General features: G+C 33.4%; 3 protein-coding genes across 3 annotated transcripts; all 3 read right to left on the minus strand.

Moving 5' to 3' along the window:
• Positions 1–303: 303 nt before the first annotated feature.
• On the minus strand, positions 304–1451 carry LOC148772504 (putative RING-H2 finger protein ATL21B). The gene is made up of 2 exons (XM_088815073.1): positions 827–1451; positions 304–740 (listed from the first exon to the last, which is right to left on the minus strand). The coding sequence occupies exons 1-2, from the start codon at positions 1449–1451 to the stop codon at positions 304–306; spliced, it is 1062 nt and encodes a 353-aa protein (XP_088671199.1).
• Positions 1452–4033: 2582 nt separating this feature from the next.
• LOC105963903 (putative RING-H2 finger protein ATL21A) lies at positions 4034–6352 on the minus strand. The gene is made up of 2 exons (XM_012988391.2): positions 5264–6352; positions 4034–4633 (listed from the first exon to the last, which is right to left on the minus strand). Exons 1-2 carry the CDS (start codon positions 5973–5975, stop codon positions 4215–4217), a joined length of 1131 nt encoding a protein of 376 aa, XP_012843845.2. The 5' UTR covers positions 5976–6352; the 3' UTR covers positions 4034–4214.
• On the minus strand, positions 6284–9426 carry LOC105963905 (putative F-box protein At3g61730). Its single transcript, XM_012988393.2, has 8 exons — positions 9235–9426; positions 8183–8382; positions 8049–8093; positions 7581–7745; positions 7422–7469; positions 7055–7225; positions 6818–6925; positions 6284–6656 (listed from the first exon to the last, which is right to left on the minus strand). Exons 1-8 carry the CDS (start codon positions 9315–9317, stop codon positions 6574–6576), a joined length of 903 nt encoding a protein of 300 aa, XP_012843847.2. The 5' UTR covers positions 9318–9426; the 3' UTR covers positions 6284–6573.
• Positions 9427–13471: the final 4045 nt, after the last annotated feature.

A 13471-nucleotide genomic window follows, 5' to 3' on the forward strand; every position in this document is an offset into this window, starting at 1 on the left:
TCTTGGCAATATGTAATAATACAGTAGCTAGCTTCTATCATGACATTTCATAGCTTCGCCGGCGGAGATACATCGGACGTAATGGTGGTTTGTGGCGGTGTAGCAACCTCCGCCGTGGGGGGGGGGCGGTGGCTGGAATACAGCGCAACAGCCGCTGTATTGCCACCACATTTTTAACTGTTATAATTACATGTTAAAAGAGTTTGATTGTACAGAACAAATGTAAAATCAAATTACTCTACCAAAAAAAAAAAAAAAAACTTTAAAAAATCAAGAATTCCATTATTCGAAAAAAAAAAGATGTCATAATTCGACATTATCATCGACAACGCTTGTCCTACAAACCGGACATGTGCCGTTTTTTCTCAACCACAGCTCGATACAATCAGCATGAAATAAATGCCCACATTTAGCTATTTTTCTCAAATTATCTTCATCGACATAAATTTCCAAGCATATTGAACATGCAATATTACTAAAATCATTCCCCATATTTCTTACACTCTCACTCAAAACCACCAATTCTGTGTAAGCACGTATTTTCGACTCATCCAATCCTTCTGCATTCGGTGGCGCTGACGTGGCAGCGGCTGATTGGTCGTAACTCCTCTCATTTCTATCCGCTACCGATTTTGTAATCTGCAGTAGACAGATAACAACGAACATGGCTGTTGCTACAAATGACGGAACAAAATACGCAGATTCCGCAAATCTTGACCATAATTTTTCCTTGTGTCCACCTTTAAATAATTAATTTTTTTAAACAATTAAAAAATTTTACAAAAAATAAAAATAAAAATAAATAAATAAATATTTCGTTAATTACCGTTATCTTCTTCACAAGCTTTACAGCTAGTCGAATTCCATGATAAGTAAAGATCACTATTAATTCCGTGAAACTCGAATTGACCTGTAATAAAAACCGGTAATAGCCAACTACCTACGACCGTACAACCCGTTTCTAACATCAAATCCGATGGGACAGAAGCAGAAGCAACGGTCGAATTAGTTTTGTTGCTTAAACAATCGATGGCACAAACGTATTTTCCTATGACGTCCGAATCCGAAGGGCACGTGTAAAAAGTGTAGTTCTCGTAATTAACGGCCTCAAAATTAGACGACGAAAGATTGAGGTTGTTGTTTATAAGCCTACTCATGAGGCAATTTCCGGGATCGAAGAGTTGTATGTATTTCGGATGATATTTAATATACCTTACGTAGAAACTTCTAGAGAACGGGAGATTTAGAATCGGTGTTCCGATACCGAGGGTTTCGTTGCACGAAAGAGATGTGTAGGTGCAACCATTTTCGAGATTTTCGTCTTGTAGTGCGAACGGATAATCTAAGGAGAAGCTTCCACAGAAGGAACTTGGACAAGAATTCTTGATACTCGAATGAGCTTTCGAGAAGATCGAGACAAGAAAGAAGAGAGTTTCGATAATTTTTTCCATCGTTTGATTTCGAAAGACGAAAGAATAGTGATCCCGTTGGAGAAACTATTTTAAAGTATGAAAAAAAATATTGAATAATATATATAAATTTGCAGGCCTCGAATATAAAATCCGTTTACATTGTATCGCACGTCGAAAAGACGAAAAAATTAACTTTGTGAAGTCCGATGAAAATCTATAAATCTACGATGCATGTTTATTATATATTAATTTACCTGCAATTAATATATATATATACATATGGAAATTCTTGAACTCACCTTCTTTTTTCTCTTTTTCTTACAAAGTGTGCAATCCAAGAATCATTGTCCAACTTCTTATTGTGGTAATAACACCAACACTTCTCTTATTCAATACCCTTTCAAATTACGAAGCGACGATCCAAATACTCGAAAAAATTGTACATATATTGATCTAAAATGCACCACTCAAAATATACCTATTCTAAATCTTCCGAATTCCGGAGATTTCTATGTTCGTTACGTAGATTACGAAAACTCGATAATCAAGCTTTACGACCCTGAAAATTGTCTCCCGAAAAGGCTCATGAGTTTGAATCTTTCGTTTTCTTATCCACTAAAGCCCTTGTATATACTAAGTTACACTTTCTACACGTGTCCTTTCGAGACGATTGCATTGTCGAATTTTACCGCAATAGATTGTTTGAGCAATTCCACGGTTGCTACGGTGGCGACTTACGTAATTTCAAGACAGGTGATGACAGAGATTTACATGTGCAGTGAGATTGTGAGCTCGTATGTTCCGGTTTTAGGGTTCCGTTCGAACGATTTTATTGGAAATCAGACTGATTTTATCTTGCGGTGGATTGGACCTCCGTGCGAGAATTGTCCGCGTAAATTAAGAGGTAATGATTTTATAATTGCATTCATTTAATTTAGTGGTGGTTAGAAACTTGCCTTCATATAAAAGGGCAATGAAGGATGTATTCGATTTTTTTTTTTTTTTTTTTTTTTTTGCAGGGCGATTAGTGCCGCTAAGCGTTGTCGAATTAGCGTACGTGACGATTTCTTTTTTTACGGTTGTAATGCCCTTTGTTATATGTATCGGCTGCTGCGTGCATTTCGTTAGAATGTTCCGGAAGGAAGTCGCGACGAACAATCCGAATGTACCGTAGAATGACTCTGAAAAAATAAAGAATTATTAAGATTTATGAGACACATATTTAATTAGTTCAATTTGCATTGAAGATATTAATTATGGGTGGATTCGGTACGGTTGCCAAATATTTGGCTTAATACCGTGTACCTATCGTACATTGTGGTATTGAAAAATTTCACATTGTTAATGTACCAAAAAGTTCGGTATACCAATGTTTGGTATACCGTTATTTTCGATACGGCACAATCGGTACGTGGTACTCTGTATCAAAGATTAAAGAACAAATGAGTTAACAAGTATGTTAATCTCAATTGAAAATAGTTCTAGTTAGTCTTGTATTTAATTTTCTATGAAGGCCTAAGTGTATAATTATGAACAATTAACATAACTTGCTTCAATGAAACAAGAATATAAACCAAAATAAATGTGGTTTAATGGAACAACTAGGTATATCTTAGGTACTTGATTGTACTTAATAATCAGTACATAGAATAAATACTTTACTAATACTATACGTACATGTATATATATGTAAAAAAAAAAAGATATTCATACATCAAATATAATAAAATTAGTTGGCAATAGCGAAAATAAAAGACAATTTAACATAATATATATGTCCCATTATAAAATTCAACTTGGTGGGAAAAAAACAAATACACTACCACTAACTTAAGGTAAAAACAATTATTGCAATTCATAAGCTTCCAAGTAAAAACTATAAGTACAAAAAATAATTAATATCGAAGTAAATATCTTAATCGAATTATAAAATATAAAATTGCGGTACGGTACGGTATTACCGTGGTATTAGAAATACAATACCACTACCGTACCATATTGTAATGGTACGGTACAAGTATCGTACCGTAAACAATGGTAACCGTTCTTTCCAGGGGCGGACCCAAGGCTTCTGTTGGGGGGCACCCGCCCCTGCAGAAAAAATTAACCTTTTTATTTTTTTTTTATTTTTTTAATATTTTGGCTTATTTATGTATTAATTTATACACTTTAGACCCCCCAAAGTTAAAATTTTATACCATTTAACCCCAAAACTTTTTTTTCGCCCCCCCACCCAAAACCCCCTGGGTCCGCCCCTGGTTCTTTAGGTAATTTTTCGATATTTCTTGGTAGATATACCATGGTATATAGTAATTGACATTTTTTTTCCAGCCTTAATATTAATAGTAAAATTCAATTATGTTAAGGGGAGCAAATGTTGCATTATAGTATTCACTAGCTGTTGAAGTCAACGCTTTTTTGGGTCAACAAGATTTATCGTTGACTTTATGTGGGTATATTTGGATATTTCTGGAATCCAGCAAAAATAAATAATATTTATATGCAACTCCTCTTAAGTTAGCAGGTAAATTCATATCATATGATATGATAATGAACCATGACTATTTACAATATTGTCTTAAATAATATTTCCAAAGTCAAAGGTCAACTTGCACTAGGGATTATTATCTAAATATCCATTCACTAGAGACAAAACTGCAGCAGCAGCTTTTTTTCTGTAATATATATTCTGTACAAAAGAATTATGGTTTACAGATTTCAATATTAAAATTACAAAATAAACTTAAAATTAAAATAAAAAAATAAAAAAATAAAAAAAAAAAAGGGGGGGGGAAATGGGTATTATTCAGGTGGAGTAGGTGCAGGGGAATTCCTGCAGACGGGGCAGGTGCCGTTCAATCTCAGCCACTCATCAACGCAATCAGAATGGAAGCAGTGGTCGCACAGAGGTATGCAGCGTAGCGTGTCTCTAGGGTGGTAGTCAACAAGGCAGATGGGACACGTGGCGCCGTTTGGGCCAGGGAGGCGTCTGCTATCGCCGAGGACTAGTTTCTTGTAGGATTGAATGGTGGATTCGTCGAGGCCTTCCGGTGCACCCGCAGCAGGAGATTGCGGCGCCACTGCTGCTGACGTGGCGGAATCGCGATCTCTTCTCCTTTCAAACATGCAGGAGAGGGATGAAATGCAGATTGAACACGTCACCGCTGGAATTACTATTGATAGTGCGATTATTTTGAAGATCTTCATACCCCGGGATTGAACTGTGGATTAACCAAATTAATTATTATTATTTTTTAAATTTTTATTTTTTTGGTGTTAGTTGCAATTAAAATCCGATTTTTTTCATATGGGAATTGGTGAAAATTAAATAATTGAAAACAAGTGTAATTTTCAGGAAAAAAAATATATATTAGAATTTTCGGAATTATTTTCAAAAATCAAAATAAAAATTTAATATTTATTCTAATTTCAATTGAAAAATCGTAAAAATCAGAAATGAAAAATGAAAAATACTCCACCGAAATTGATTTTTTTCTTTTTATTGAAATCGGCGGAATTTGAAAATTTCAATTTCCACTTCCACTTCGTTTTCGTAATTTTTTATTCACGGTATTTTTTTTTCTTACGAAATGAGAGATGATGATAAAATTGATAATAATCAAATGTGGTAATGAATATTTTGTAATTTTATTATTTCGATGAAAAGACAGCTAATCATAATTAACACTTAATTATTCTCTCTAAAATGACATGTAGAGTTGACTTTCTGTTAACTAACATAACAGTAATTGGGATCATGTTTCACATATGGACTAATTCAAAGTTCAAAGTTCAAAGTTTCAAAGTTCATACCATAAAACAATTTAAATTGAAAACATAATTTTAGTTACCTGTTCTAGGATCAGTGTAACACATAATCCGATCACTCGTGCCGTTTTCGAATCCACAAACGCCACCTCTCGCCTCGCACCCTTCGCAGTTCGGAACATTCCAAGTCAACATAAGATCGCCGCTGAGATCAGACGAAAGCCAATCATTACTGTTTTGCAACGGCCACAAAACCGGCACAGAGAGAGCTGCAATAGTGCTGCAATTATCGCTCAAAGCTTTCACAAGATTCATCGAAGAAGTTGCCAAAACCGACGACGTGGAATTGCTGAGGCAATCGATTTTCGCGAAACGGGAGTTTGCAATTTGCTCCGGTGGGCAGCTAAGGAAGGTGAGGTTTTCGGAGTAACCGGAAAAGAAGGGAGAAGAAGAGAGGTTTAGATTTAGTAGCCGTTTCGGGAGGCAGTTGTTTGGATCGTAGAGTTGGATTTCTTGGGTGAGATAGTTTATATCTCGAATAACGAAATCGCCCGAATAAGGAAGATTGAGCAATGGTACCTGTGAATTGCGTTTGTTGTTATAAGTAGTAGTAGTGCAGATCAAGTCAAAACCAGGGTAGCCGCATCTTTCAGGTTGTTTTTCGCCTCGCAATCGGAAAGGAAACCGTACTAGGAATTGATTTTCTCCGCAGGATTGAAATCGGCAATCATTTTGTGATTGGATTGTCTGAAAAAGAAATAGTGCAAAGAAGATGGTTCTTAGAAGAAAGCCCATAAGTCAAAAGGAGCTGGATTTTTTAAGCAGGCAGGCCATTTGGAAATGGTGACACGAGTTATATATATATATATATATATATAGACTTAGCAAAGTCAAATTTCGATGCGGAGATGCTTTGGTGGACAAAACAAATGCAGAGAATTCAACAAGAATAATATACTACTAGTTGGAGATATTATAATGCGAGAGGGTTTGTCTGAAAATGGATGAGCAGTAACCTTGACCGAAAGACGGGGTCGTATAGGAGGCTGGGAAAATAAATCGGAAAATTTTACTTGTTCGAATGTGATGGTAAAGAAAAAAAATAAACTAACTCATTGCTGATATTTCAATCAGACTCGTTCGAATAATAACAGTGATGTTGCTAGTGGAAATACGAATAATGAAAGAATTGCCGGAGTTTTTGATTGTTTACAGCTTACAAGTATTGAAAATACAGGGCTTGCTTTTTTACTTATTTTTTTTTACCTTGGCCATAAATGAAGTGAATCGAAACTGACTCGGGGACTAATATATTTGTTGAGAGAATTAGCTACAGACATCACAAAATCGAACAAAATTTCGTATTCTAATTTCTAGACTTGGAAAAGAAAATCTAGAGCAGCTGCTGCGATATACGAATTGCAACAACTTCACCTTCTTTTCCAGCCTTCATAGCTTGGTACTTAATCTGTATACCTGTTTATGTAGTCGTATTGATAAGATAAATTTCAACCGTTCGATGAGTACCAATTAATTTTTTTGGTCAATAATGTTTGTTTTTTATATGAAGAGAAGAAGAACAAAGGTAGAATTATCATTTCAGAGAAATTATATCAGTTAAAGGGAAATATTATTACCTTCATTGTTTTGCAAATTGGTGTTTACTGCAACTGCATGGAGAGTTACCACAGCTTTTGGTTGCCAGTCGTTTTTCTTTCCCACCCACGACTTGAGATCGAAGATATCTGAAAATGCAATGGAAATAAACTCAGACTAAAAAACTCAATTTCTGGCAGATATCTTGAGATAACCTTCCACAATAGATAATCTGAGTAAAGTAAATAATTGACAGGTTAATCTAGTTTAGAATTTACCGGAGGTTGTTTGATCCTTGAGATGCTTAATATCGAAAATGCCACCAGAAGCACCATCAGCATGCTTGCTGATGTTATGGGATCCTAATACATCATAGTCCCAGCTCCCATTATTGTATCCCTCATTCAGAAAGAGTTCAATATGCCTTGCATCCAACGTTTGCATTGTTCCTGTATTACAGAAGCACAAATCGTTACTTGAATATTCTATTGTAGTATATTATTTGTACAAGGAGGCTATAATTCAAAGTCTAGCTAACTCATATATAAGTGGTGGTATATATTGGTTATTTCAAAATTTCCAGCAATCATATAGTACACAGGACACTGCATTAGAAGAAAGGGTAAACAGTCATGCTTAACTCACCATCACAGGAATCGAGGTCGCAAACAGGACATCGGACAAGCTGTAAGTCTTCATACATAATCACAGTTAGAAAAGGCTAGTTAGAATATCAAAGCCGTGCATAATTGAATTACCAGCAATCCAGATTCCAGTTATTAAATGTGATGATAGTTGAGTTACCAGCAATCCAGATTCCAGCTTTGATATTCTTTAACAAACAGCAGCCTTGTAGCTGCAATGTTCTGTCAGTTGTCTCTTCGTCGGGGATTCTCAGGGGTGCAATTAAGCTCTCACTCAGGAGAGCTGCAGTTGAATCAAACAAGAATGCTCCAATTCGCATCCAATCTGTTCATCAGATCAAAAAGGAAAAATACGAGTGTGAATGCATGTTTTGAAATGAGATCATTTATTATCTTCGAAAGCCGCAAAGCGCGTGATATAAACTAAATAAGACAAAACACTCTGAATAAGTAAATTGCCATTACTTATCAGGAGATCCACCGAAAATAATGAGCTAAACTATGTACATTGAAATTTATGCCCGTTTCCCATTACTCAGAATTGTCCATGATAGAAAATAAGAGACTCGAGAACAAACGAAATGTAATCTACAAAAGGCTAAATAGGAAGATGCATTTAGTTATTTACCAATATGCTTCTCCTGCTGACGAAACATATATGTGTGACTTCCATCTGCAAAGATTAATCGTTAACTCTTTAGATGAGAAAACTTAAATTTGAGTTTCATAATTGGATGGAACATCAAAAAATTTGACTAATACCAAAAGCTGCGGCATAAAGTTTGATCCATTTGAAGGCGACTTTTCCAGGATCAGGAACCTGAAGATCTCGTAAACATGCGTATTTCCACACACTATCCTCCATCATAATGCGATTAAACCATTTGCAAGTCATTGCAAGTATCACTAAGGATCTCCCATCCAAAAACTTTGCAATCTCTATCCACATATCCTCTTCGTACCTATCCACATTTGAGATAATCATCAACAGATGGATAAACGAAATTAGTACAAAATGCCTCCGATTATTATAGATGCAAGTAAGCAACAACATAAAAATTTCTATTGCAAACAAATTTCAAATTCAACATATACAGAAAAAATTGGCTACTCGGTGGAATCTTGTGTGCTCAGCACTGCTTAAAGTAGACCCGGAAGGAAACCTTTTGATCTTTGTGGAAGAACTTGAAGATCGAAGAACACGAGGTAATCCAGCATAAATTATTATTTCAAATCTCGCATCAAATCAATTTTAGATTGAAATGCGTGTTCCAACTTTCAAATCTAAAGCTGTAGCCAAATGAGCATAGCTGAGGCTCACAGAATCTGGATAAACTCATTCACCTCAAATAGCAGAATAGATTCACATACCGGAAAAATCTCGGTCAAATTCAGAGATAAAAACAGATCTCAGTAGAAAACACACACACACACACACACACACACACACACACACACACACACACACACACACACACACACACACACACACACACACACACACACACACATAACAACGTCAAAATTGAACTCAAATTCCTGCTGAATCATCACGCAATTTAAACAATTCAGTTTATAAAACTTTGAACTCGAATTTTCGAATCTAATTGGGCAATACTTGATCACCAACTAACACCCCAAATAATGTAAATCGAGTTTAATTTCACATCTAAATCCCCAGTCCACCCGATCGGCCAAAAACAAAATTCAAATCGACCGTTATGTTTTTGAGCTCTGAACGAAAACAAATTCACGAACGCAAAAACTCATCGTCGCAGAAATTCAAAATTGAGAATTGTAAATTACGTATATACCAGCTGAAAATCGCGTGAAGGGACGATGATCGCGGAGAAACACAGTAGCACATCGGTCTCGCTTTCCTCAATCGCTTCCCCATTTTTCGCTGCTTGAATTTCTGTATATTCCCACCGATTTGTAGATTTTATCGGTTTTTCCTCTACAGTGCATGAAATGTGTGAAGAGCTGAACGACGAAACGGTCTGGGTGAGATTTCATTTGAACTGCAGGAGGCGTATTTATAGTCGCGGGAAAGAAATGAATTTAAATTCGGAGTGAATTGTCACAAATCCCATGTGTTATTTGAAATTGCTAAACCACTCCCTAAATTGTTAATATTTACTAAAGTCCCCTATAATTCATTTTCTTAGCACACAACCCCTAAATGGTGAATTATTAGGGAACAATTCAGTAGAAGAGGGAATTATAAGGGGGGTTTTGCAAATAAATTAACATAGAGAATATTTTAATTGTTAGAGTAAAAACCTTTCGTGTGGGTCCTCTAGTCTAGTCCTTCTATAGATGAAGGGTATTTTAGGTAAAATAAATTTTAAAAACAATAAATAAAATAAGGGATGTGATAAATGTCGTTCGAGCTTTAATAATATCGTTTCAACTTCAAACGTAATTTTAATCATTTGTAATTCCAAAATTTGCAAAACTTGAAAAATAGAATTTGTAGTATTCTGAGTTAGTTTTCTAATCCAACTTGAATCACCAAAATTAGATGTCGGACGAGAAAGATATACATGAATCAATGGATACTGCCCACAACTTTGATGTATTGAGGTATCTAAAATTCAAAATGTAACTCATTCGTACGTAACTTTGTCACACGACATCCAATCTAGCCGATTTAAGTTGGATTAGAAAGCTAACCCCAAGGACTACAGTTTTCGTGTTTCAAATTTTGCCAAAATCAAAATAGAAAAAATATCAAAATCAGGTTCGAAGTCAAAACGACATTAATAAAATCGAAACGACATTTAACATTTCAGATAAAATAATATATCAAATCACAAGATACTTGTGTATTTATATTGACCCTATATTTTAATTTTATGATAATTAATTATCTTAAAAATCCCGACATAATCAGGTAATTCTTCGGTTCCTAGTAAGTAATAAAGTAATTAATATGTTCGTATTTATCGGGCACACGCATGGGTGATAAACAAGCCGAGCCGACTCGTGAGTTCGATGAGTCGGCTCGAAAAAAGCTCGAACTCGGACTCGAGTTTTTCGAGCTCGAGCCAGTTCTTAGTTGTTCATGAGCTCACGAGCCGGCTCGCGAACCTTATTTATTATTTTAATATTTTTTTATTTTTTTTATATTATTTTTTATTAAAATAATGTATAATAATATAAAATATTATAGAAATAAATAAAAATAAAATATAAATATTAAAAAATATAATAATTAAAAAAATATTTATAAAAATAATTTTATAGAAATATGTAATTTTAAAAAAATAATTTTTAATAGTAATTAAAAAAATATTTATAAAAAAAAAACAACTACAACAAAAATGAGCATGGGCTCGAGCTCGACAAAATGAACACGAGCTCGAGCTCGAGCAAAAAAAAAGGAACTCGACGAGTTCGAGCTTGACAAACTAGACTCGAGCTCGAGCTCGACAAACTAGACTCGAGCTCGAGCTCGACAAACTAGACTCGAGCTCGAGCTCAAGCCTGCCAAAAGAGTCGAGCTCGGCTCGTTCACGCCCTAGGCACACGCCCTGAGTGGGTTTGATTACTAAAGTCTTAATTTATTTGGAAAAATACATGATTGGTCGAATTCCACATCCACCCCATAATCTTAGCTTATTTGTTAATTAAGCCCTTTCATCAACAATACACTAATCTTCAAAAACTTTAGGAATTAATTAAAGCTCTAATCCAATTGGTTTATCTTCTCCAATCACGGTTTTCAATCCAACATCATTTCACAATGGATCAAATTTAAAATTAGATCAAATTTAAAATTATTTTTTTCGTCCAATGTAAAATTCAACTCGAATTCAATTTCATTTGCAAAAAGGAAAAAATGATTAAAAAAATCATTTATATAATTCGTGTCCTATTTTTTCGTAACTTAATCAATTACAATTTAATATCAACCAAACTAACATTTAAACTCATTATTCGATCAAGAACTATTTATCTTATCTCCCAAATATGTTGGTTTTAAGTCCAAAACCCACCAAAACCGTACCCATTAACATCTTTATTTTTAACTTACAAATGAACAAAGTCAAACTTACAAATGTTTGACTTTTTCTCAATTTCAAGTTAATTTTGATGTTACGTGGTGAATCCAATAATTACTCAATTTATTTCTCATGCAAATAATTCAACTAAAAACAAAATAAATTGAATTATAGAGACCAACGACATAAAACACTACCGCCCCACTCATATGCTTAATAAGTGATGATCAAATGGTTTTAAATTTTAATCACGTATTAGTGATCACTAATGTTTTGATAGTGCGATTTTACGTGAGATAAATCGCGTTTATGAGTTACACATGTCACGATATGGAAGAGTAGTTCGTTTTATTCATACTCTTTTTAATTATTTTAAATTAAATAGATTGCACTTTTAGAGTAGTTGATAGTACAAAATATTATATTGAAATGGTACTAGATTTGTTTTACTAAAAAAATATACTTTTTGAAAGATCGTATATCGAACTTCAATATAATACCCAAGATGAATATTATTTTGATATATATAGACCATATTAATAAAATAAAATTATTAATTAATTAAAAATTTAAATTCAAAAGTTTATTGAAATTCTAGATAAAGTCGAGATTGAGAAAAATTAACGAGGGTTCGAAACGTGCCTCGTGACTAATTAACAAATTTTACTTTTTTCCTCCAAAAAAAGTGCAGACAAATTTTTGTGATTTAAATAAAATGTCGGATTGTGACATGGAATTTCTAGAATTAGTATCTAACTCAAACATTATTTGTGTTAATGATTGTAATAACGTGGAGTTTATCAAACATTACGCAACTAAGAGGGTGTTTGGCTAAACTTATTTTAAACAACTGATAAGCTCTTACATCTGATAAGATGTTTTAAAGAGCTGATAAACTGTTACATCTTATTTTTATGATTAATTTTTAGTGTGTTTGGATAATGAGTTTCATATTTTCACTCATTATAAGATATTAAATAAAAATGTGGGGTATATGTACTTATTTAAAAGATTTTATTTGCTATATAAATGCTTATTTTAACAAAAAATAAGATTTTTTTTTAATTTACCAAACACTTTGAAAGAGCTTATAAGCTCTAAAACATCTTATAAGCTCCTTTTAACATTTTATAATCAAATTTTGTTGCTCAACCTTATTTGTGATTTTAGAATATTGCTTAATTTATTTTGTATTTTAACCATATGTGTTTTACTTATATGTATATGAGTATATGTGAGTAATTGTTTGTAAATTAAAGATCGAAAATTACCCAATTGTTTATTTCATCGAATATAATATTTACGAGACCTCGAATTTGAGTGGGAGTTTAAAAATATTGAGAAGTAAATGCGTGCAGGTCTCGAATTTGTATTTCATCGAATATAATATTCACAAGTTTGTAAGAAAATTCGAGTTGATTCCATTTTGTCTTTTAGAGTTTACTCATCATTTAGTCAATTTTTGGTTTGTGACTAATTTTTGAAATTCTAGTAATAAGAAAAATGAAATGGGTGGTGCATAATGTACTATCCACAAGGCATCATTTTCACAATATATATGTATATGGTGTTGGGTTATCTAACTTGTAAAATGTCACAAAATAAGGCCCTAAAATTCATAGGCGGTTTGATAGTTTCAACCTTAGGGGCGTTGTGAATAAATTTATTTTAAACAGTTGAAAAACTTTTACATTTAATAAATTATTTTAAGATCTGATAAGTAGTTCCGTCTTATTTTAGTAATTAATTTTTAATGTGTTTACAAATTATAAGATTTTAAATTTTTGAATTTTTAATATTTTTTTAAATAAAATTATCAAACACTTTCGAAGAGTTTATAAGCTCTTCTCAACAACTTATAATCTTAGCAAAACATCCTCTTAATTCAGTATTAATTACCAAATTTTAGGATACAAAATATGAAAACCAAATTGAGGCATTAACTAAGATTATCCAATTATATTCGACTAAGAGATCTAATACAACTTCATGATAAAATCAAGATGAAAATCGCTCATTTTTTTCATGCGATTAGCATCTATAA

Source organism: Erythranthe guttata, chromosome 2 (assembly GCF_056151865.1).
Source record: "Erythranthe guttata isolate IM_541 chromosome 2, IM_541, whole genome shotgun sequence".
NCBI lineage: Eukaryota > Viridiplantae > Streptophyta > Magnoliopsida > Lamiales > Phrymaceae > Erythranthe > Erythranthe guttata.